At 37.3% G+C, this 23,963-nt stretch overlaps 1 protein-coding gene across 3 annotated transcripts; it reads left to right on the top strand.

Moving 5' to 3' along the window:
• Window positions 1-41: 41 nt before the first annotated feature.
• On the top strand, window positions 42-23,581 carry tnni3k (TNNI3 interacting kinase). Of its 3 annotated transcripts, XM_048208758.1 has the most exons (29): window positions 42-120; window positions 206-311; window positions 563-730; window positions 809-901; window positions 4,030-4,185; window positions 4,418-4,526; window positions 4,997-5,082; window positions 6,910-7,007; window positions 7,154-7,264; window positions 9,235-9,333; window positions 9,419-9,557; window positions 9,692-9,836; window positions 9,957-10,061; window positions 10,442-10,536; window positions 12,241-12,390; window positions 12,590-12,676; window positions 12,816-12,872; window positions 13,213-13,305; window positions 13,388-13,445; window positions 13,531-13,725; window positions 14,828-14,932; window positions 15,129-15,181; window positions 15,338-15,390; window positions 15,641-15,773; window positions 17,062-17,171; window positions 21,956-22,015; window positions 22,105-22,274; window positions 23,066-23,145; window positions 23,412-23,581. In XM_048208758.1, exons 2-29 carry the CDS (start codon window positions 239-241, stop codon window positions 23,486-23,488), a joined length of 2,958 nt encoding a protein of 985 aa, XP_048064715.1. In that variant the 5' UTR covers window positions 42-120; window positions 206-238; the 3' UTR covers window positions 23,489-23,581. The 3 variants fall into 3 exon arrangements, with proteins under 3 accessions (XP_048064715.1, XP_048064713.1, XP_048064716.1); XM_048208756.1 differs by having other exon boundaries at window positions 44-311; XM_048208759.1 differs by lacking the exons at window positions 4,030-4,185; window positions 4,418-4,526; window positions 4,997-5,082; ... (20 more) ...; window positions 23,066-23,145; window positions 23,412-23,581 and adding an exon at window positions 1,637-3,470 and having other exon boundaries at window positions 58-311.
• Window positions 23,582-23,963: the final 382 nt, after the last annotated feature.

Below are 23,963 nucleotides of genomic sequence, written 5' to 3'. Positions count from 1 at the left end.
ATGAAGAGAGCGAGAAAAAATAAAAAAACATAGACGTCAGAGTTCGTTTGTCACATGACTGGAACCCGGAAGTTCCCGTGTAAACACAAGTTAAGTGAGATTCTCTGACTTTTGAACACGGCAATTAACTCGATATTTTCGCAGATGTTTCCATATATGTGTTATCAGTGATCGTCAGTTGATTCATATTCGTCGTTTATTAAAGTTTCAGATTTTATTGTATTGGATTGGTCTCATAATGGCAGAGTTCGTAAACGTGCATCTGCAAAAATCCACCAAAGAGAAAATTGAAAAATTCAACCAATTGAGAGGTAAAGTTTGTATTATATCTTCAAATTACTTTTTCTATATAGAATTTAAAGCTGTTTGAATTTTATTGTACGGTGATGGTACCATGGTAAAGATATGTACCATGGTATTAGATATGGCTACTGAATGGTTGCCTTATTCATATACTATTACATGGTATTCTTTGCAATCCCTTTTTCAGTATTTTTTGATGTATTAGTGTTGCTGACTATATTGACACTTGTCTGCTGCTCATGAGGGTTTCTGTCCACAGGCAAAGAAGTTCAGACTGATGAATTCTGGGATCTTGTGGTTATTACTTCAGCGGACGAGGACCAGAGGTCTGCTTATGAAATTCAGATCACTGAGAAACTGGAGAGGAAAGAACTGCCTCTTGGCATCAGTTATCATGTGTTTGCAGATCCTCCAGGATGCAAGATTGGTGCGATATATATAAAAACATGTTTTTGATGTATTTCATGCACATTTTTAAGAATTGTTTATTCATCTGTCCATACAGGTAATGGCGGGTCCACATTACATTCACTGCAGTGTCTTCATGATAAATATGGAAAGTCTCTGTCTGGATTTAAAGTCATCCTTATTCATGCAGGTACTATATTAATCTATTTAATATTTATCATCCCACATTCTGGCGTTTTGTTGATTGTTAATGAGCATTAATGGGTCTTCCATTCACAAGTTTAAGATCAGTAAGATTTTTTAATGTTTTTGAAAGTCTCTTATGCTCACCAAAGCTGCATTTATTTGATCTAAAATACAGTAAAAACTGTAATATCGTGAAATATTAATACAATTTAAAATAACTGTTTTCTATATCAATATATTTTAAAATGTATTTTATTTGTGTGATGGAATTTTCAGCATCATTACTCAAGGCATATTTCTTCTTATTATTATTATCTAATAATAATCCTTTTTCAGGATTCTTTGTTGAATATAAAGTTCAGAAAGAACAGAATTTATTTAAAATAGAAAACTTCTGTAACATTATAAATGTCTATACTGTCATACTTTAATCAATTTAATACATCCTTGCTGAATAAATGCATTAATTAAAAATATTTTACTGACCCCAAACTTTTGAATGGTTGTGTTTGTAAAGGATAATGTACAGTAGGTGTTAGGGCAAAATAAATCCCAAAATGAAACAGGGGTCTTGTATATTAACCTAAAAAGGGGTTAACTCTGTGATAATGACTGGCTGACTGTACATTATCTTGCTTTATATATACACATCTACTTACTTAATAAATAAATGGACAATCACTTTGAATTATTATATGATATGCACTTATTTATCTTATTAATTTTGTTACGTATGCAGGAGGATTCAGCCAACGTTTGCCCAATGCCAGTGCCCTGGGTAAAATATTCACAGCTTTGCCCCTGGGAAAACCTTTGTATCAGATGCTGGAGCTTAAACTTGCAATGTATGTGGATTTCCCTTCACGCATGAAGCCGGGAATTCTGGTTACCTGTGCTGATGATATAGAGCTCTATAGTGTTCCTGACCAAGAGAACGTTGTGTTTGATAAGTCAGGTTTTACTGCCTTAGCACATCCCTCCCCTCTTTCTGTTGGTACCACACATGGAGTTTTTGTTCTAGAACCAGCAGAGATGTCCAGAATCTGTGACATGGAATACAGAAATTGCTTTCAATTTTTGCATAAGCCAAACATCGAAAAGATGCGCAAATGCAAAGCAGTATGCGAGCGGGAAGGAGAGGAGTTTGTTTACACTGACAGCACTTATTATGTTGATTATGGGACCGCTATGACACTGCTGACCTTGTTAAGTGAAATCGAGCCTCTGACATGTGAAATCGATGCTTATGGGGACTTTCTTCAAGCCCTGGGACAAAGAGCTACTGTGGATTACACAGAAAACACAGCCAACGTCACAAAGAAGGAAAAAGGTCTCATTGAGATTCGCAGAAAGATTTTCCGTCGTCTCAAAGGCACTGCACTTAACGTCATCCTGCTCAACAACTCCAAGTTCTATCATGTCGGCACCACAGAGGAATACTTGTTCCACTTCACCGCTGACCCCTGTCTCAGAGCAGAGCTCGGCCTACTCTCTGCCGCTTTCAGCGTGTGCGACTTGGAGCCATCGAAGAAAACTAGAGCTTGCGTGATGCATAGCATCCTGCATCCCACTGTGACCATATCCCAAGGCAGTGTTGTGGAATACTCTAGACTGGATGCTAAGGTTAAAGTCGGTACTAGATCTATCATCAGCGGATGCTGGATTGGCACAGATCTAACCGTGCCGAGTGACACTTTCGTGCACTCTTTATCTGTAAATCTGGATGGTAAAACAGGTTTTGTGACTGTGGTTTTTGGTATACAAGATGATCTAAAGAGAAATGTATCCAGCCCTGCTGATATGAAAGCACTGAGTTTGTTTAAGGTTAATCTGAAGGACTGTGTTGGGCTCTGGGGCTTGTGTCTCGAAAAGATCAGGTTCTCAGGAGACGCATCCATGTGCAGTTTGTGGAACGCCTGCATTTTCCCAGTTTGTCCTGATCTAAAGGATTCATTTGTGATGTCACTGGGGATGGTGAAGGCATTGGATAGTGGAACCAAATTCACTCTTCCCAATAATACCATACTTACATCTTTACAGGAAACTCTACAGAACAAGAACCTGGAGGAAATGCTGAAATTTAGGAAAGAACTTTATGAAGACATTCTCAGGGTAAATTTAAGTAATTCTGTCTGAGCGTATGTTCGTGAATTATCACTAAATTCATTACATAAACTGCCAAAAAGGCAAATTGCAGTATGGTTTCAGATTTGTTTTATTGAATTTTTAATTGATTCAATGTCAGTTTTCACACTGTTTTCTCTAAATATGAACAATGTTAACATTGTGTGTTCAGAGTTATTGCTTCTACTATGTTTTACATTTTCATCTTACTTGAAGTGTTTTCACCAAACACCATTATGAAGGCCAAAGTTTATCAGGTACGAAATCTCAAAAAAAGGTCTTTAATCATCATTAAAGCTGCTCTTTTTAAATGTGTGTTAGGCCATATTTCGAATGGAAATCTATGCATCTGGAATGTATACTACTATTCAAATGTTTGGGGTCAATACAGTAAAAACAGTAATATTGTGAAATATTGTTACAATTTAAATAAATGTTTTCTATTTGAATATATTTTAAAATGTCTTTTATTCCTGTGAGAATAGCAGCCAGGCTTTATTGTCACATGATCCTTCAGAAATCATTCCAATTTGTTAAATTTAGTGCTCAAGAAACATTTTTATGAATGTTGAAAACAGTTGTGCTGCTTAATATGTTTGGAAACATTGATACAGGCTTCTCTGATGAATAGAAAGTTCAAAAGAATAGCATTTATTTGAGATAGAAATCTTTTTATTTATTTGAAATGGAAAACATAAATATCTTTACTGTCACTATTTAGCAATTTAATGCATACAAGCTGATTAAAAGTTTGAGATCATAAAAATTCTTACTGACTGATCTTACAAACTTTTAAATGTGTAGTGTATTTCCTTTACAAAACATAACATCATGTAGTTTTATCAGATCTAAGTTCAGAGATGGAAAGATATATAGATGAGTCTTGATGCAGCTGTTGTCTGAAGCGAGTAATCGACCATGCCTTCACCCTGTAATAGGTACAGATCCTCAGAGAGGTCAGCTGTCATTGTTGTCACACATTCCACACTGAAGCTGATGTATTTTTAGCAGGGGCTGTGATCCCTTATCGGACTCTCCTCTATTGTGCCAAAGCATTGTGTTACCACTGCATGAGACTTTCCCTCCTGCTAACTGCATATAAAAAATCCAAACCAACCCGTCCAATGGGGAATTATAAATCAAGACCCACTCAAACCTGTACAGGTAAACATTAAGCTTCTTTAATTGACTGTTTGATTAGTTCTGTTCATGCTATTCATGTCAAAGTTAATATGAATAGATTAAGACTAACATTTTCAGTCTTTAAATCCTTGTTGACATTTACAATCTCCATTGATGGTAAGTAATTATTGTTCTGTATGGAACATTGGAATATGCAGTGGGTGTTTATTGTGTTCATGTACTGTTGTGGTCTTGATTCAATGTTTTGCTTTAGATGAGTGGAAAAAGAAAGTGAGTGAGTCATACGCTGTTATAATTGAGAGACTGGAGGAGGATTTGAAAATTAAAGAGGAGGAGTTCAAGGAACTCAAGCATGTTTTCAGGTGAGACTGATTAAATCTAAGAGTTGTGTTAACTGAATCTGCTTGCAATCACATCGTTCTCTATAGGGCACAGCTGATTGGTTCCTGCTGTATCAGTAGTAGAAAATGAGCTTGCTAATCAACTTTCAAATACTTGGTCAGCGTTTGCTGTAGCAGTTGTAGCATGCTTTCAGAAACCCTCCACCTTCCCCAGCTCCACCTGTATAGATCTGCTATGGGTAATTCATGTATGCTATATTATACAGCAGCGTGTCATGTATGTATTGGCAGTAGCAGCGTAGCAGATCTATTCCGCCAAGGCCAGACATAATAACATTGTATATCCATTACCATGCCAAACACTGAGAGTTGTCATGACAGAACTTTTATAATAACACTACCACAAGGAGAGAGTAAATGTGGAGAACTGTTTAAGCTTGTTTTGAACATGTAGAGTTACTGGTTTCTCTGTTTTTAACAAACGTATACAGCTCCGATGAAGCATTCAATAAAGTAAACCTGAATTATCGCACTGAGGGTGGACTGTCGCTGCTGCATCTCTGCTGCATATGTGGAGGTAGAGCAAAACAAGTTAAAAAGTTACATCTTCTCTTATGCAATGATATTGAAAACATTTTACATGACTCATTCTACCTGACATTTCATTTTCATTAACATATTAGTGTTGACTAATGATATTTTACTTACAGGTGCTGGTCATATAATTAGAATATCATCAAAAAGTTGATTTATTTCACTAATTCCATTCAAAAAGTGAAACTTGTATATTATATTCATTCATTACACACAGACTGATATATTTCAAATGTTTATTTCTTTTAATTTTGATGATTATAACTGACAACTAAGGAAAATCACGAATTCAGTATCTCAGAAAATTAGAATATTACCAATACAAAGAAAGGATTTTTAGAAATCTTGGCCAACTGAAAAGTATGAAAATGAAAAGTATGAGCATGTACAGCACTTAATACTTAGTTGGAGCTCCTTTTGCCTGAATTACTGCAGCAATGCGGCGTGGCATGGAATCGATCAGTCTGTGGCACTGCTCAGGTGTTATGAGAGCCCAGGTTGCTCTGATAGTGGCCTTCAGCTCTTCTGCATTGTTGGGTCTGGCATATCGCATCTTCCTCTTCACAATACCCCATAGATTTTCTGTGGGGTTAAGGTCAGGCGAGTTTGCTGGCCAATTAAGATAAGGGATACCATGGTCCTTAAACCAGGTACTGGTAGCTTTGGCACTGTGTGCAGGTGCCAAGTCCTGTTGGAAAATGAAATCTGCATCTCCATAAAGTTGGTCAGCAGCAGGAAGCATGAAGTGCTCTAAAACTTCCTGGTATACGACTGCGTTGACCTTGGACCTCAGAAAACACAGTGGACCAACACCAGCAGATGACATGGCACCCCAAACCATCACTGACTGTGGAAACTTTACACTGGACCTCAAGCAATGTGGATTGTGTGTCTCTCCTCTCTTCCTCCAGACTCTGGGACCCTGATTTCCAAAGGAAATGCAAAATTTGCTTTCATCAGAGAACATAACTTTGGATCACTAAGCAGCAGTCCAGTCCTTTTTGTCTTTAGACGCTTCTGACGCTGTCTGTTGTTCAAGAGTGGCTTGACACAAGGAATGCGACAGCTGAAACCCATGTCTTGCATACGTCTTTGTGTAGTGGTTCTTGAAGCACTGACTCCAGCTGCAGTCCACTCTTTGTGAATCTCCCCCACAATTTTGAATGGGTTTTGTTTCACAATCTTCTCCAGAGTGCGGTTATCCCTATTGCTTGTACACTTTTTTCTACCACATCTTTTCCTTCCCTTCTCCTCTCTATTAATGTGCTTGGACACAGAGCTCTTTGAACAGCCAGCCTCTTTTGCAATGACCTTTTGTGTCTTGCCCTCCTTGTGCAAGGTGTCAATGGTCATCTTTTGGACAACGGTCAAGTCAGCAGTCTTCCCCATGATTGTGTAGCCTACAGAACTAGACTGAGAGACCAATTAAAGGCCTTTGCAGGTGTTTTGAGTTAATTAGCTGATTAGAGTGTGGCACCAGGTGTCTTCAATATTGAACCTTTTCACAATATTCTAATTTTCTGAGATACTGAATTTGGGATTTTCCATAGTTGTCAGTTATAATCATCAAAATTAAAATAAATAAACATTTGAAATATATCAGTCTGTGTGTAATGAATGAATATAATATACAAGTTTCACTTTTTGAATGGAATTAGTGAAATAAATCAACTTTTTGATGATATTCTAATTATATGACCAGCACCTGTACTTTTTACTTAATTTCCCACTGTTTAATTGCTTTATGTGTTATATTCACTTGTCATACATTTCATTGCTTTTCTTATTTGTTTTCTTTTTCTGCTACCAGGGAATAAAGCTCACATCAGGACCCTCATGCTGAAAGGTTTGCGTCCATCTAGACTCACTCGGAATGGATTCACTGCTCTGCACCTGGCTGCATTCAAGGTCATTCAAGGGTTAATTTGGGATTCTGGGATGTTTTTCCTCTTGTAAATAATCCCAAATACTGTGTGCTAGGAATTAATTATGGTAAAAATGTTTATAATAAAGATTTAAGATGTGATAACTTGGTATTTCTTTCTGTGATGTAGGATAATGCTGAACTGGTCACCGCACTGCTTCATGGTGGAGCAGATATCCAGCAGGTGGGGTACGGAGCTCTCACGGCCCTACATATAGCTACTGTGGCCGCCCATCTTGAGGTGCGTGCTGGACCTAAAATTAAATCATATTAATTATAGGGTTTTAAACAGGGTCATTCAGAAATGTTGATGTTATGATGACTTCATTTGACCGCCCATGTTTACACATCAACAGTCATTCAGTATGCTGAATAATGCATGCAATAAAGTATTAAAAGCACAGTAACAGAAACAGCTTGTTTAATTCTTAAGGTCAGAGACTGTGGGCGATGGTCATATGAAATGAAATTATGCCTATTGTTAAGATTAAAGGGATGGTTGACCCAAAAATGAATTTACTCCCCCTCATGTTGTTCCAAACCTACTGTATAAGACTTTGGTTAATCAGAGAGACACAAAATAATATATTTTTTATAAAACCTAAGAGGTTTCTGTCTCTCTATTGAAAGCCCAGGCAAATCAAAACTTAGAAGATCTAAAAAGGTCATAAAGGCAACCCAAAATGGAGCAGTTTAATCCAAATCATGTGAAGAGATATGATCGTTTATATGATGAACGGAATTAATTTATGCTTTTATTTACATTTTAATTTGTATTTTTGAATAATAAACAAAGTCTTATGTGTTTGGAACATCATGAGGGGGAGTAAATGATGACAGATTTTTCATTTTTGTGTGGACTGTCTCTTTAAGTAGACTTAAGGGAGAACAATAAAGTTATCATTTAGACTAAAATGTCCAAAAAGCTGCCTCAGATGATCAAACTGTTTAAACTTGGTATGAAACGGAGGGTGCAATAGTCCTTTCTTCCCTATTGTGATGTATATCCAAGTGAAACAGCTTCTTGAACAAGAAAACATGTAGGGTGGGACTTGGTTTTGTCCATCCAGAATGGATTGGTTCATTGTGGTTTGCTATTGCTGTGATCTCATGTGAGTGACAGGTTGTCCCGCCCTTGCGTCAGTAAACACGTCATCGGAGAAGAGATGTCAAGTGCGAGAGCCGAGAGGAGGGGAAGTTATTTTGATTAACTCGCTGGTACTGTTCACGTGTTGGTCAAATATTACCAATTTTTTTATTTCGATGAAATCTTTGTACTATATTTTAGTTCACTAATGCTTTTTAATTAACATTTTGGGGTTTTTTAGGGGATTTTATGGTACTAAATTATATTTATGAAGTATTTATAATCCATTTATTCACTTTTTGAGCATGGGCCTGAAACTAAATTTCCAATTTAAACTGTCATAAATCTTGAATGCTTTGGAGCACAGACTTAAGTTTGGTCTCTTTTTAAAGACGACACTTGGCAGAATATTGCTGAAATGAAAAAAGTGAACTTGAAAATAGTTATAAAATGTAAATTTATTGTTATAAAAAATTCACAAAAATACCATTTTCAATTTTTATATGAAATTTATATTTTCCAAAACACATTTTACTCTAAAACTGTGAGAAAATCAAAGCCATAAATCTAAACAAGCTGTGTTCCAAATTTGAGGTTGATATCTCAAAAAATTAGCTTTCTGTAAGAATGTTTATGCGCAGTACCTAACGTTTCCAATAGATGAAATTCATTTCCCATTCATTTCCAATGCGGTCATTTTTGATTGCGAACAATACATGCACAATCAGGACCATTTAACCTTTTCGAGTCATGTACATGATTTTGTGTGTGTGTGTGTGTGTGTGTGTGTGTGTGTTCACACAGCAAGTGCCAAAACCTTTACCAAGTTTCACACCGTTCCAATGAAAAAAAAAAAAAAAAAAAAACGTAAAATTTTTTGGTCAAAAATTACCAAACAGCAGCAGAGGGCTAAAGATTAGGAGGGCACATGATTTAAAAAAAAAAAAAAAAAAAAAGTGTAATGATGTGATATTTATAATAAATTCTGCAATATTCCATGAAAAACAAGAATTGTCAATTTTGATTTCATGGTGATCATTTGTACTGTGTATGTTACTGATCTATTTTTTGCTAAAGCCTTTTATTGAAAAGATGAAGTGAAAAGGTTCTCTACTTTTTTCAAGGCCGTTGATATTCTCTTGCAACATGGAGCGTACGTCAACGTCCAAGATGCGGTGTTCTTCACCCCTCTGCATATTGGAGCATACTTTGGCCATGAGCAGGTCAGGATGTTCTTTGTACCATAAATGTCCATGGTCTACTTGATTGCTTGCTCATGATCTTTTTTTTTTTTCACTTGTGGGACAGGTGTGCAAGCTTCTTATAAAGTTTGGGGCCGATGTCAATGCTAGTGGAGAGGTAGGGGACAGGCCGCTCCACCTGGCCTCAGCTAAAGGCTTTCTGGGCATTGTCAAACTGTTGATGGATGACGGCAGCAAAACTGATGGTGAGAGCTTGTTGCTTGCACTCTAAAACTGAATTGAATCAACATTGAACTAACTTGAGCTGAATAATGACACTTTTGCCTTCTTTAGAACTTGTTTTCATAATTGATCAATTTTACATCTTGACTCTATACAGCCAATGCTCAAGACAACGAGGACCACGTTCCCCTTCATTTCTGTGCTCGATTTGGACACCAAGAGGTCGTCCGTTTCTTACTGCAGGGCAGCTTTGACGTACACCCGCACTCTGTCAACATCTACGGGGACACACCTCTCCACCTGTGAGTTCACCTGAGAAGTGAATCACACACAACACAAGGTGGCAGTTAAACTCAACAATTCATCTGTGATTCAGACAGCAGTAATAGTGATTCTGATTTGAGTGTTATATTCCCTGTCAGAGCCTGCTACAATGGAAAGTTTGAAGCCGTAAAAGAGATTATTCAGTTGTCTGGCACTGAGAGTCTGTCTAAGGAGAACATCTTCAGCGAAACAGCTTTTCACAGGTAACATTTCTCCCGAACACCTCAATTTGTTCAATGTCCTCAACATTTTAATTTACCACTTAAGTCTGCATGAAGTGCATTATTCCTTCTTCCTTATTTGTGACGTATATCTGAGGGAAACGGCTTCTTGAACAAGAAAAAATGTAGGACGGGGCTTGATTTTGTCCTTGGGGAATTGATTGGATGGTTGTGGTTTTCTTTTGGTCGATCTCATGTGAGGTTGTCCCGCCCTCGTGCCAGTAAACACATTATCAGAGAAGAGATGTTGCTGTTTATTTGCTCTATTTGTTTATTTTGCTGTTATTACACGTGTAATAAGGTTTAGATCCATGTTGATCCCATTGTCACATGCTAAATCAAGGCCTAATTGTACTCTGTAGTGCGTGCACCTACGGAAAGAACTTGGAAATGGTCAAGTACCTACTCAGTCAGAATGCCATGAGCATCAACCATCAGGGGCGAGATGGACACACAGGTAGGATGAGAGCAATTGGAAAATATTTCTGCTTTCATCATCTATGTCTTGACATCTTCATGTTTGTAGACCGGTGTTATGCAACCCGAATTCCGGAAATGTTGGGACGTTTTTTAAATTTGAATAAAATGAAAACTAAAAGACTTTGACATCACACGAGCCAATATTTTATTCATAATAGAACATAGATAGCATAACAAATGTTTAAATAGGGAAATTTTTACAATTTTATGCACAAAATGAGCCCATTTCAAATTTGATGCCTGCTACAGGTCTCAAAATAGTTGGGACGGGTGCATGATTACCATGGTGTAGCATCTCCTCTTCTTTTCAAAACAGTTTGTAGACGTCTGGGCATCAAGGTTATGAGTTTCTGGTGTTTTGGAGTTGGAATTTGGTCACATTCTTGCCTGATGTAGGTTTCCAGCTGCTGAAGAGTTTGTGGTTGTCTTGGCGTATTTTTCATTTAATGATGCGCCAAATGTTCTCTATAGGTGAAAGATCTGGACTGCAGGCAGGCCAATTCAGCACCCGGACTCTTCTACGACAAAGCCATGCTGTTGTAATAGCTGCAGTATGTGGTTTTGCATTGTCTTGCTAAAATAAACAAGGCCTTCCCTGAAATAGACGTTGTCTAGAGGGAAGCATATGTTGCTCTAAAACCTTTTATATACTTTCAGCATTCATAGTGCCTTCCAAAACATGCAAGCTGCCAATACTGTATGCACTTATGCACCCCCATACCATCAGAGATGCTGGCTTTTGAACTGAAAGCTGATAACACACTGGATGGTCTCCATCCTCTTTAGCCCGGAGGACACGGCGTCCGTGATTTCCAACAAGAATGTCAAATTTGAACTCGTCTGACCATAGAACACTTTTCCACTTTGAAACAGTCCATTTTAAATTAGCTTTGGCCCACAGGACACGACGGGGCTTCTGGACCATGTTCAGATATGGTTTCCTTTTTGCATGATAGAGCTTTAGTTGGCATCTGCAGATGGCACGGCAGATTGTGTTTACCGACAGTGGTTTCTGGAAGTATTCCTGGGTCCATTTAGTAATGTCATTGACACAATCATGCTGATGAGTGAGGCAGTGTCGTCTGAGGGCCCAAAGACCACGGGCATCCAATAAAGGTCTTCGGCTTTGTCCCCTATGCACAGAGATTTCTCCAGTTTCTCTGAATCTTTTGATGATGTTATGCACTGTAGATGATGAGATTTGCAAAGCCTCTGCAGTTTGACAATGAGGAACATTGTTTTCAAGTATTCCACAATCTTTTTACACACTCTTTCACAGATTGGAGAGACTCTGCCTCTCTAAGACATCCTTTTTATAGCTAATCATGTCACAGACCTGATATCAATTAACTTAATTAGTTGCTAGATGTTCTCCCAGCTGAATCTTTTCAAAGTTTCTTGCTTTTTCAGCCATTTGTTGCCCCCGTGCTAACTTTTTTGAGACCTGTAGCAGGCATCAAATTTGAAATGAGCTCATTTAGTTGATAAAAGTGTAAAATTTCTCAGTTTAAACATTTGTTATGTTATCTATGTTTTATTGTGAATAAAATATTGGCTCATGTGATTTGAAAGTCTTTTAGTTTTCATTTTATTCAAATTGAAAAAACGGCCCAACTTTTTCAGAATTCGGGTTGAATGTTGTGAATTATGTTGATATTCTGGTTGACCTTTGAAACAACAGGTCTGCATAGTGCCTGTTTCCATGGACACATCCGATTGGTCCAGTTTCTTTTGGACAATGGGGCAGATATGAATCTGGTGGCTTGTGACCCCAGCCGTTCCAGTGGAGAAAAGGATGAACAGACATGCTTAATGTGGGCCTATGAGAAAGGTTAGTTCGGTACATACTTACCCATCCATCCATCCATCTTTCTGTCATAATTTAATTTATGCTTTTGATCTATCACATTTTCTAATTCTTAAGGCTAAAATTAACTGAAAAAAAAAAGCCTTCATTTTCATGTATGTAACTGACAAATATACGTTTTACTTTATACATGTTGTGATCCTTGTCTGCATGTTATTTTTAGGCCACGATGCCATTGTTACTCTGCTAAAACACTACAAACGGCCTCAGGACGATTCCCCCTGTAATGAGTATTCTCAACCAGGAGGGGGTATGAGACACTCTCCACATTTGGCCTGACAGATCTGTATTGTGAATTAGCTATAAGGAAAATTCTGTTGTTGTTGTTGTGAATTTTAGGGAAAGTATGAGAAAGAAAAGCTCATTTTTGTTAGTTGTGTCTGTTGCAGATGGGTCTTATGTTTCTGTCCCCTCTCCCTTGGGAAAGATCAAAAGTATGACTAAAGGTAAAATAAACACACATACACACACTTAGAGCTGACGCACAGAATCACTGTTGCTATGATACTATTTTTATGTCCTGAAATACTGCTACCCACAGTCACCAAAATCTTCCGAGAGTCAGTGAGTCAGAAATTGCCTCCAAACATCCTCCCACTGCGTGATTGCTACAGTTTAAGCCTTTAGTTTGTATCTGCCACAGATGTTACAAATAACATAACCCATCTTTCATTACTCATCGGCATATGTCAACAACATAAGCTAAATGAAACATGATTAGAGTTCCATAAAATGATTGATGTGAGGATATAAAACAAACTCCCGTTTACCCTCTTTTCCCCTCAGAGAAGGCAGATGTGCTTCTCCTGAGAGCAAGTCTTCCATCAAACTTCCACCTTCAACTCTCTGAACTGGAGTTTAACGAGATTATTGGATCAGGTATGTCAATTTAATCATAAATATTAGCTCTCCATGTCGAGTCCCCATTGAACTCTAATCGACTAAAACACTGCAACCATAGGCTCCTTTGGAAAGGTCTACAAAGGAAGGTGCCGCAATAAGATAGTTGCAATTAAACGGTAGGAGCATTTTACATGTTTGGTTTTTTAATTGTCCACATCACGTATACAAAGCAAACTGCACGACCTTTGTAACTTTCCACAGGTACCGTGCAAACACGTACTGCTCAAAGTCAGACACCGATATGTTCTGTCGGGAGGTTTCCATCCTGTGTCGCCTCAACCACCCCTGTGTGATCCAGTTTGTGGGGGCGTGTCTAGACGACCCTAGTCAGTTTGCCATTGTAACGCAATATGTGTCTGGAGGATCACTGTTCTCGCTGTTGCACGAGCAGAAGAGGTAATTTAAAGAATATGTATATTCTGACTTTTTTTTCTCGCAATTCAGATTTTTCTTAGAATTGCGTGATATAAACTCGCAATTTTGAGTTATAAAGTCAGAATTGCGAGATAAAAACTTGCAATTGCGAGTTATAAAGTCCGAATTAGGAGATATAAACTCGCAATTGTGAGTTGCAAAATCTGAATTGGGAGATATAAACTCGCAATTGCGAGTTATAGTCAAAATTGAGTCAGAATTAAACAATTAAAAGTCAAATCAAAGTCAGAATTGGGGATTCTGAGAAAAGTCTTTTTACAATATATATCTTGCAATTCTGACATAATTTTTTTTACCCTCAGAATTGGACTTTATATCTCACAATTCTGAGAAAAGTCAGAAATGCCAGATATAAATTCGCAATTGTGAGAAAAAAGTCAGAATTGCAAAAAAAAGTCAGAATTGTGAGATATAAACTCGCAATTGCGAGTTATAAAGTCCGAATTGGGAGATATAAACTTTTTCTGTAATTTCAAGTTTATATCTTGCAATTTGGACTTTATAACATGCAATTGCGAGTTATAAAGTCAGAATTGGGCATTCTGAGAAGTCTTTTTTTACCCTCAGAATTGGATTTTATAACTCGAGTTATGTCACAATTCTGAGAAAAGAAGTCAGAAATGCGAGATATAAATTTGCAATTGTGAGAAAAAAGTCTGAATTGCAAAAAAAAAAAAAAAAAAAAAAATCAGAATTGCATGATATAAACTTGCAATTCTGACATTATAACTCGCAATTCCGAGTTTATATCTTGCAATTCTGAGAAAAAAAGTTGTAAACTCACAGTTGCAAGAAAAAATTATTAGGATTTTAAATTGTTTTATTTCGTGGCGGAAACAAGCTTCCATAAAATGTGTCCAGAAGAGAAATTTGAAGCAATCCAGGATCTGTTTATACATTAAGACCTGCATCAAAGCCAATAAGTGTCTGATTTCTTCTTAGTGCTCCATATGCAGTTTAAGGTGATCATCATCTCATTGATCTGTTTGAGTTGGAATGATGGGAGTGTGCATTGATCAGTGGCGGGGAGGAGGTGTTCACTTAATGATGTCTTTACATCTAGAATCATTGATCTGCAGTCCAAGCTCATCATTGCCATTGATGTGGCCAAGGGCATGGAGTATCTGCACAATCTAACCCAACCAATCATTCACAGAGATCTCAACAGGTTAGTCACCATCATCATCATCATCATCATCACATGCTTCGTTCAATAACCTTGGCATTTCTCGGTCCATTTGTTAAAACCATCCAATTACATGATAATCAGTATATTTTTAGACTGTTAATACTGGCAGCGCTGATGAAACAGTATTCTGAGCTCTTTGTTTTAAACCTCCCTTCACCTACTCTTATCTTTTCAGTCATAATATTCTGCTCTATGAGGATGGACATGCTGTGGTGGCTGATTTTGGAGGTAAAGAAAGCCACACACAGTTAACATGACACCTGAACCAAGTCTTACCTCAGTTTATTTAGTTACAATAAAAACAGTTGATTTAAAAAAAAAAAAAACTACTTTTGAATGAAATGTACTTTTATGTAATGAAAATGTTTCTGTATTGTTCTGCAGAGTCTCGCTTCCTTTTGTCTGTGGATGAGGACAATATGACTAAACAACCCGGGGTACAGGCATTCTGTGTTCTTGGTTAATTCTGTTTATTAATTAACACCTCAAAAAGGTAATGCACTAATGGCCACCTACAAATCCTCTGTAAGCAATTTTAACTACTTAGTGCTTACACTGCGGTTTTGGCTCTCTTGTACGTCACGTTAAGTACGTCAGTGTGTCTTTGGGGAGGTATGTGTGCCTGTCCTTTGGGGTTAGCAGGCATTTTGTTTTGTGTTCGTCACTTTGCTCCCTGATGCTGTGCAGAACCTGCGATGGATGGCCCCAGAGGTGTTTACCCAATGTACACGCTACACGGTGAAAGCAGACATGTTCAGCTATGCCCTCTGCTTATGGGAGCTGCTCACGGGCGAGATTCCATTTGCACATCTCAAACCAGGCACTGCACCTCTCTATTCACTACTGTAATAGCTAATATTGACCCACAATGCCCTTTAAGACCAGTTTTCCAGCTAACATGTTCTAAGAACGTTTTGCTAACGTTCCCAATGAGTTATGAAAACGTTATTTCTGAATGAACATTTAAAGGTCCCGTTCTTCGTGATCCCATGTTTCAAACTTTAGTTAGTGTGTAATGTTGTTGTTAGAGTATAAATAAAATCTGTAAAATTTTAAAGCTCAAAGTTCAATGCCAAGCGAGATATTTTATTTAACAGAAGTCGCCTACATCGAACGGCCAGTTTGGACTACATCCCTCTACTTCCTTCTTTAATGACGTCACTAAAACAGTTTTTTGACTAACCTCCGCCCACAGGAATACACAAGAGTTGCGTTTGTAGAGTGTGTTTGTCGCCATGTCGTCGAAACACTGTTATTTTTATCCCGCAGTCCAATCACCGGGTCTGATTCCGGCTCAGATTGATAGGGTAAAATTAAAGACACGTTTACAATAACACTGAGCGCGTGCATCTCCACGTTATGGTAAGAGGCGTGACCTTTCCGGGCAAGGTTCGCTAAGCTGCTGTCGAATCACAACACAGGAACCGCTGGCACAATCAGAACTCGTTACGTATTTCTGAAGGAGGGACTTCATAGAACAAGGAATTCATCAGCCCGTTTTTATGACAGTGGAAACAGCGGTATACAGATAAGTAAATTATGTGAAAAATACTGTGTTTTTTTACATGCGAAACATGAACACATGTTATATTGCACACTATAAACACAATCAAAGCTTCAAAAAACCACGAAAAACGGGACCTTTAAAAACGTCGTTTTTTAAAATGATTTAAAAATGTTTTTTCTTGGTTATGCAAATAATTTTATCATTCTTCAGAGTTTGTTACTTTTGACAATTCTCTGAACATTCTGAAACAAAAAGCAACATTTAAAAAATGTTAGACGAACGTCCAACTAAAACAATGCTCCATGTTTTGTGCTAACGTTTTGAGAACATTATTAAAGACCTGATAACTTTTAAACGAACATTCTATTAATGTTACTGGAAGAACGTTTGTTTATAACTTTGAGAGAACCTTGTTGAGAACATTAGCCAAAGCTGGTATACAAGGTTTAACTTTCTTTAACTTGGGATTGCAAATGAGTTTTCACCTGAATTGTCATGATTTCAAAATCTAGTGAAATTACGAAACAAAATGTTATTAGCATTATATTAATATAATTGTGATTACATTTTAATTAAAAATGTCTCACCCCCATCTTTACAGCTGCAGCTGCTGCAGATATGGCATATCATCATGTCCGTCCTCCGATTGGATACTCAATCCCCAAACCCATCTCAACACTCTTGATGAGGGGCTGGAATGTCTGTCCAGAGGTGAGGGACCCACATCTAGCTTAAACATGCACAGAAAAGAAGTCGCATATCAAAAGATATGCAGATTCACTATGAACTTTAATGAGCTGTGATTTGGTATTTTATCAAATTTAGTAGCTTCTTAGGTAAAGAGGTGAGAGTGGTGAGAAGCACAAAATTATATACAAAATTATTCAAAAAAGAATCAAAGCTGAAATAATGAGCTTAACCTAATTTAGGAATATTCAATTTATTCAAATTTAAAGGGTTAGTTCACCCAAAAATGAAAATTCTGTCATTTATTACTTACCCCCATGCCGTTCCACACCCGTAAAACCTTCGTTAATCTTCGGAACACAAATTAAAATATTTTAGTTCAAATCCGATGGCACCGTGAGGCCTCCATAAGGAGCAATGACATTTCCTCTCTTAAGATCCATTAATGTACTAAAAATCAGTTCATGTGAGTACAGTGGTTCAATATTAATATTATAAAGTGACGAGAATATTTTTGGTACGCCAAAAAAAACAAAATAACGACTTATTTAGTGATGGCCGATTTCAAAACACTGCTTCAGGAAGATTCGGAGCACAAAAGAATCAGTGTATAGAATCATGATTCAGATCGCGTGTCAAACTGCCAACGGCTGAAATCACGTGACTTTGGCACTCCGAACAGCAGATTCGACACACTGATTCATTGTGCTACGATGCTTCCTGAAGCAGTGTTTTGGAATCGGCCATCACTAAATAAGTCTTTTTTTTTTTTGGCACTCCAAAAATATTCTCGTCGCTTTATAATATTAATATTGAACCACTGTACTCACATGAACTGATTTAAATATGTTTTTAGTACCTTTATGGATCTTGAGTGTCATTTCTCCCTATGGAGGCCTCACGGAGCTATCGGATTTCAACTAAAATATCTTAAGTTGTGTTCCAAAGATTAACGAAGGTCTTATGGGTGTGGAACGACATGAGCGTGAGTAATAAATGACAGAATTTTCATTTTTGGGTGAACTAACCCTTTAACACATTCTTTTCTGTTGCATTTTATGGCCCTATTAAATCCATTCATGAACTACCTCTCTGCCTCTGAGTTTGTTTATAATCAGTCAGAATACCCAGAATGTCTTATCTATTTAGCTCAGGACAAGTTGTATTTCTATTCCCGTTGATAAGCATCCAGTTGCTAGCCTACCATGTCTCTCTACAACAAACCTGTGCCAGGTGTTTTCTCATGTACAGCGTCTTTGCAATGTTCTCAGCGCTGGTCCCTCAGGTGCGTTGCAGAAACTGTGTCAAGCGTGCTAGTTAAGAATGTGCCCTGGTCCAAAGTGCAGCTTGACACTATTCTCTGTGGAGCACAGAGCTTTTGCTGAGCAACACATTAAAAGAGCCGGGATTTTTACAGCTTGTACGGTGCATTCATTTAGTGTTGATTAAAGAGCTTGAAAGAGCTTGTGTGTGTCTACAGTATTACAGTGCTGCTTGAAAGTTTGTGAACCCCTTGTAGAATCTGTGAAAATGTGAATAATTTTGACAAAATAAGAGGGATCATATGATATGCATGTTATTTTTGATTTACAGGTGCTGGTCATATAATTAGAATATCGTGAAAAAGTTCATTTTTTTTATTGTAAATTATTTTAAAAAATGAAACTTTCATTTATACTAGATTCCCTACATGTAAAGTAAAACATTTCAAAAGTTTTTTTTTTTTTTTTTTTTTAATTTGTTGATTAGAGCGTACAGCTAATGAAAGTCCAAAATCCAGTATCTCAAAATATTAGAATATTTACATTTGAGTTTCATTAATTGACCATTCCTACAGTATAAATTCCGGGTATCTCTTGTTCTTTGAAACCACACTAATGGGGAAGACTGCTGACTTGGCAATGGTCCAGGAGAGAATCATTGACACCCTCCACAAAGAGAGTAAGTCACAGAAGGTCATTACTGAATGTGGTGGCTGTTTACGAGTGATGTATCAAAGCATATTAAATGCAAAGTTGACTAGAAGGAAGAAATTGGGTAGGCAAAGGTGCACAAGCAACAGGGATGACCACAAGCTTGAGAATACTGTCAAGTAAAGCGGATTCAAACACTTGGGAGAGCTTCACTATGAGTCAAATGAAGCCGGAGTCAGCGCATCAAGAGTCACCACACTCAGACATCTTCAGGAAAAGGACTACCAAGCCACTTCTGAAACAGAAACAACGTCAGAAGCATCTTACCTGGGCTAAGGAGAAAAAGAACTGGACAGTGAACAGTGGTCGAAAGTCCTCTTTCAGATAAAAGTAAATTTTGCATTTCATGTTGAAATCATGGTCCCAGAGTCTGAAGGAAGACTGGAGAGGCGCAGAATCCAAGCTGCTTGAAGTCTAGTGGGACGTTTCTGAAGTCAGTAATGATTTGGGGGGCCGTGACGTCTGCTGGTGTTGGTCCATTGTGTTTTATCAAGTGCAAAGTCAATGCAGCCATCTTCCAGGAGATTTTGGAGCACTTTATGCTTCCATCTGCTGACAAACTTTATATAGATGCTGATTTCCTTTTCCAGCAGGACTTTAGCACCTGCCCACAGTGCAAAAACCACTTCCAAGTGGTTTGCTTACCATGATAATACTGTGCTTTATTGGCCAGTCAACATGCCTGACCTGAATCTATGGGATATTTTCAAGAGAAAGATGAGAAACAGTCGATCCAACAATATACAGATGATCTGAAGGCTCAATAGTGCCTCAGCAGTGCCACAGGCTGATCACTTCCATGCCACACTTCACTGATGCTGTCATTTGTGCTAGGAGCAAGTCATTTGCTGTAATATGTGCTGCCGACCAAGTATTGAGTGTACAAATTAACATACTTTAAAGAACTTGAACTTTTCTGTTTTGAAAATCCATTTTTTGAGATACTGGATTTTGGACTTTCATGAGCTATACGCTCTAATCAAAATAAAAAAAAAAAAAAAAAAACTTTTGAAATGTTTTACTTTACATGTAGGGAATCTAGAATATATGAAAGTTTCATTTTTAAAAATAATTTACAATAAAAATATGAACTTTTTCACGATATTCTAATTATATGACCAGCACCTGTAGTACTGTCCTGAGTAAGATATTTTACATAAAAATGTTTACATATGGTCCACAAGACAAAGAAAATAGCTGAATTTATAAAAAATGCTTCTTAATACTGTGTGTGGTTACCTGGATGATCCATGACTGTTTGTTTTGTGATGGTTGTTCATGAGTCCCTTGTTTGTCCTGAGCAGTTAAACTGCCCAATATTCTTCAGAAAAATCCTCCAGGTCCCGAATTTTTTTCAGATTTCCAGCATCTTTTGCATATTTGAACCCTTTCCAGCAGTGACTGTATGATTCTCAGATCCATCATTTCACACTGAGGATGACTGAGGGACTCAAACACAACTATTAAAAAAGGTTCAAACATTCACTGATGCTCCAGAAGGAAACACGATGCATTAAGAGTCAGGGGTGAAAACTTTTGAAATTTTTTTTTTTTTTTTTTTTCATTTAGTACTGCCCTTCGGGAGCAACAGAAGACACTTAAATGTTTAACAGAAGACAAATTAAGTACAATATTCCTTGATTTTCAAATTCAAAAAGAATCAAGGGTTCATAAACTTTTGAATGGGGTCATATTTATAAATTCAGCTATTTTTTTTGTTTTGTGGACTTTATGTAAACATTGTTTATGTAAAATTTCTTATTCAGGACAGTACTAAATAAAAAATAACATGCATTTTGTATGATCTCTCTTATTGTGTTAAAATTATTCAAATTTTCTCAGATTCTGCAAGTGGTTCACAAACTTTCAAGCGGCACTGTATATATATATATATATATATATATATATATATATATATATATATATATATATATATATATATATATATAATTTTTTTTTTTTTTTTTTTTTTTGTGGTTCCCCTGAATTGACACAGTTGGTTGCAGCAACGATAGTAGTGAGGCAGGATCTATATGCAGCTGTCACTTTATTTAACAATAAACGAAAACAAAAAAACTCACAGGAGAACAGGAACGCAGGTGAATTAGAAGTTAGAACCATCTAAACACAGACTAAAATGGACCCCAAGAACAACTCAAACTGAGGGCTATAAATACACAAGTTCCGCCCCGTATGATGCACTACACACTATGCTATACACTCAACGTGTAGTGTATAAATTTTATAAGATTTTGTTGTTCATCATTGCAGCCCCTCCACCTCCACTATGCAATTAAAGCTGCAATAGTGGTGTGCATGAAATGTCCAACATTCCACACAGTAAAATACAGTAAAATTGTGAAATATTTTTTATTAAAATGTAATTTATTCATGTGATGACTGGATTTTCAGCCTCATTACTGCAGTCTTTAGTGTCACATGATCCTTCAGAAATCTTTCTAATATGCTGATTTGCTGCTTGAGAAAAGTTTTATTAACATCAATGTTGAAAACAGTTTTACTGCTTTATCTGTGCAGAAACTAATAAGCTTTTTCTTATTATTCTTTGATAAATAGAAAGTATTTATATTATATTTGAAATAGATTTTTGTAACAATGCAAAAATCCTCACTCTCAGTGTAACTTTTGATCAATTTAATGAATCCTTTCTAAATCATAATTTAGAGGGGAAAAAAATACTAACCCCAAACTTTTTAACATCAGTTTATATATGCTGTTTAGCAGAGCAGCTGATTGAATAGCCAGAGATACAGTTTCTGTACTTTAAACAAACCTCTCTGATGAAAATCCTCTATTTTTGACTCTCTGTGACAGGAAAGACCTGAGTTTTCTGAGGTGGTTGCCAAACTAGAGGAATGTCTGTGTAACGTGGAGGTAGGTTGCATACACATAACATACATCCACTATACAACACTATTCTCTTTGTCCAATACATATTCGTATGCATTTCTATGTGTGTCCAGCTTATGTCTCCAGCCTCCAGTAACAGCAGTGGTTCTCTTTCACCCTCATCCTCCATGGACAGCCTTGTAGCACGTGGCAGTCCTGGACGAAGTCACGTGGCTGCCCTCCGTTCACGCTTCGAATTGGAATACGCCCTCAATGCCCGTGCCTATGCATTTTGGACCCAGAAGTACACATACAAACACACAGGCACTCTAAATCTAAACCACAAACATACACACTATTCAAGAATGACACCATGATATTGCAAAAAGAAGAGCCCACCCACCAACCTACTGCCAAACTACATAGAGACATTACTGAAAAAAAAACAAATAGAGGCCATTACATCATTTCTATGCATTAATGGAGGAGTCAGGTCACCTTGCACTTTTGTTTGGTCAGTGTCATGCAGTCCAACCACAACACTTCTGTACAGTCAGAAGTGCTGTTGCTTGGAAACTGAGGCATGAAAACAAAAGAAAGCAACTGCAATGAAACTTGCATGACATTCACACTGAGAACCTTTGCTGGTGGTCACCTCTTAATTCTTTATGGGTGGTGATGAATGTGTGTGTGTTGTGGGGGAACCTGGCAACTGTCAACAAACCCACGAACAAAGAAAATTACAACAAGGGACTCTGACTTTGGAGCCTAAATTAGACACAATCTTTGCAATATGATGTTTTATGTAACTAGATCTAGCAATGTAAGCAGTTTGGTGGTATGAGCAATAAATCAGGCTAAAGTGACACTGTAAATGAATAAAGAGAAAACAAATTCAATAGAGGATCATCTGAGCAGGACAAACCCTGAAAGGCCTCATTGAGCTGATATGACAACAACAACAAAGAAACAGAAGTGTATCCTATTTAGATTCATTAAAATTTCATATCGCAGAAGAATCGTGATTGTTCTGTGGTCTTTAGTGTAAACCAATACTAATCTCATTGTTGAATCAAGCCTCTCTTTTTTTGACAGCTCTGGGCGGAGGTCTTCACAGGGTTTGTCTCTGGATGAACTGAGGAGGAACATGCAGTTCCCACCCATCGACAGAAACGGTTTGTGTCCAACTGGAAGTTATCAAATGTGTGATTCATCTGTTTATGTAACAGCTTAATGGGGGGCAACTTTGTTTTTCATTTTAATTTACATGGAATATGGCAACAATCATTTTGATATAATCCATGTAAATTCATTCTGAGGTTAAAATTACATTTTCACAAAGATGAGAGCACTCTGTGCTTGTTTTTTAGCATATGGTGCAACAAGTGGGTGGTTGCATTTGAGTGTGTGTCAGTCACTGTGTTCTGTGCTATTCCCGCAGGGTATGTGTCAGATCCCATGAGCACCATGCGTTTCCATTCATGCAGCAGCAATGGAAGTTTTGAGGACAGCAACTAGAAGCAGCAACTCTCTGAAGAACATCACACGCAAACAAATACTTGGATTCATGACATGTCTAAATTACCATAATCATGAGTTTTGACTTGAAAATACACTATTCATGCCGTTGTCAGCTCTGACTTTTACCACTCAACCATTGTGGCATTATCTATGTAAACAACCAAAGTGGCACGACAAATGTTAATCAATATCAAAACCTCACAATGAGTCATTTAGGCAATAAGTGTTGTCATAGAAACAGATAATTCCGAGTCAGAGTGCGTGAACAGCTCTGAGTAGAATCTCGGAATTGTCAACTTGTAATTACGGTAATTCCGATGTGACCACACCATAAAAGAACATCCATATAGTATAAGGACACACAACGTTCGTGTTTTTTTTCTTCATTTTTTTGTATAATAATAATGCATAATGTGGTGTTACATTCAGTATACATACTATTATCTCAAAGTTTGGATTTTAAAGAGTCAAA

This window comes from Megalobrama amblycephala, linkage group LG12 (assembly GCF_018812025.1).
Source record: "Megalobrama amblycephala isolate DHTTF-2021 linkage group LG12, ASM1881202v1, whole genome shotgun sequence".
Taxonomy (NCBI): Eukaryota; Metazoa; Chordata; class Actinopteri; order Cypriniformes; family Xenocyprididae; genus Megalobrama; species Megalobrama amblycephala.
The sequence above is the reverse complement of the archived record's forward strand: the minus strand, read 5'-3'. Positions and strand labels throughout refer to the sequence as shown.

Coding starts and splice junctions, on each gene's coding strand:
- tnni3k (XM_048208758.1), top strand. CDS start 239: ATGGCAGAGTTCGTAAACGTGCATCTGCAAAAATCCACCAAAGAGAAA. Junction 7,265..9,234: donor CTGTGGCCGCCCATCTTGAG/GTGCGTGCTGGA, acceptor ACTTTTTTCAAG/GCCGTTGATATTCTCTTGCA. Junction 13,306..13,387: donor TAACGAGATTATTGGATCAG/GTATGTCAATTT, acceptor CTGCAACCATAG/GCTCCTTTGGAAAGGTCTAC.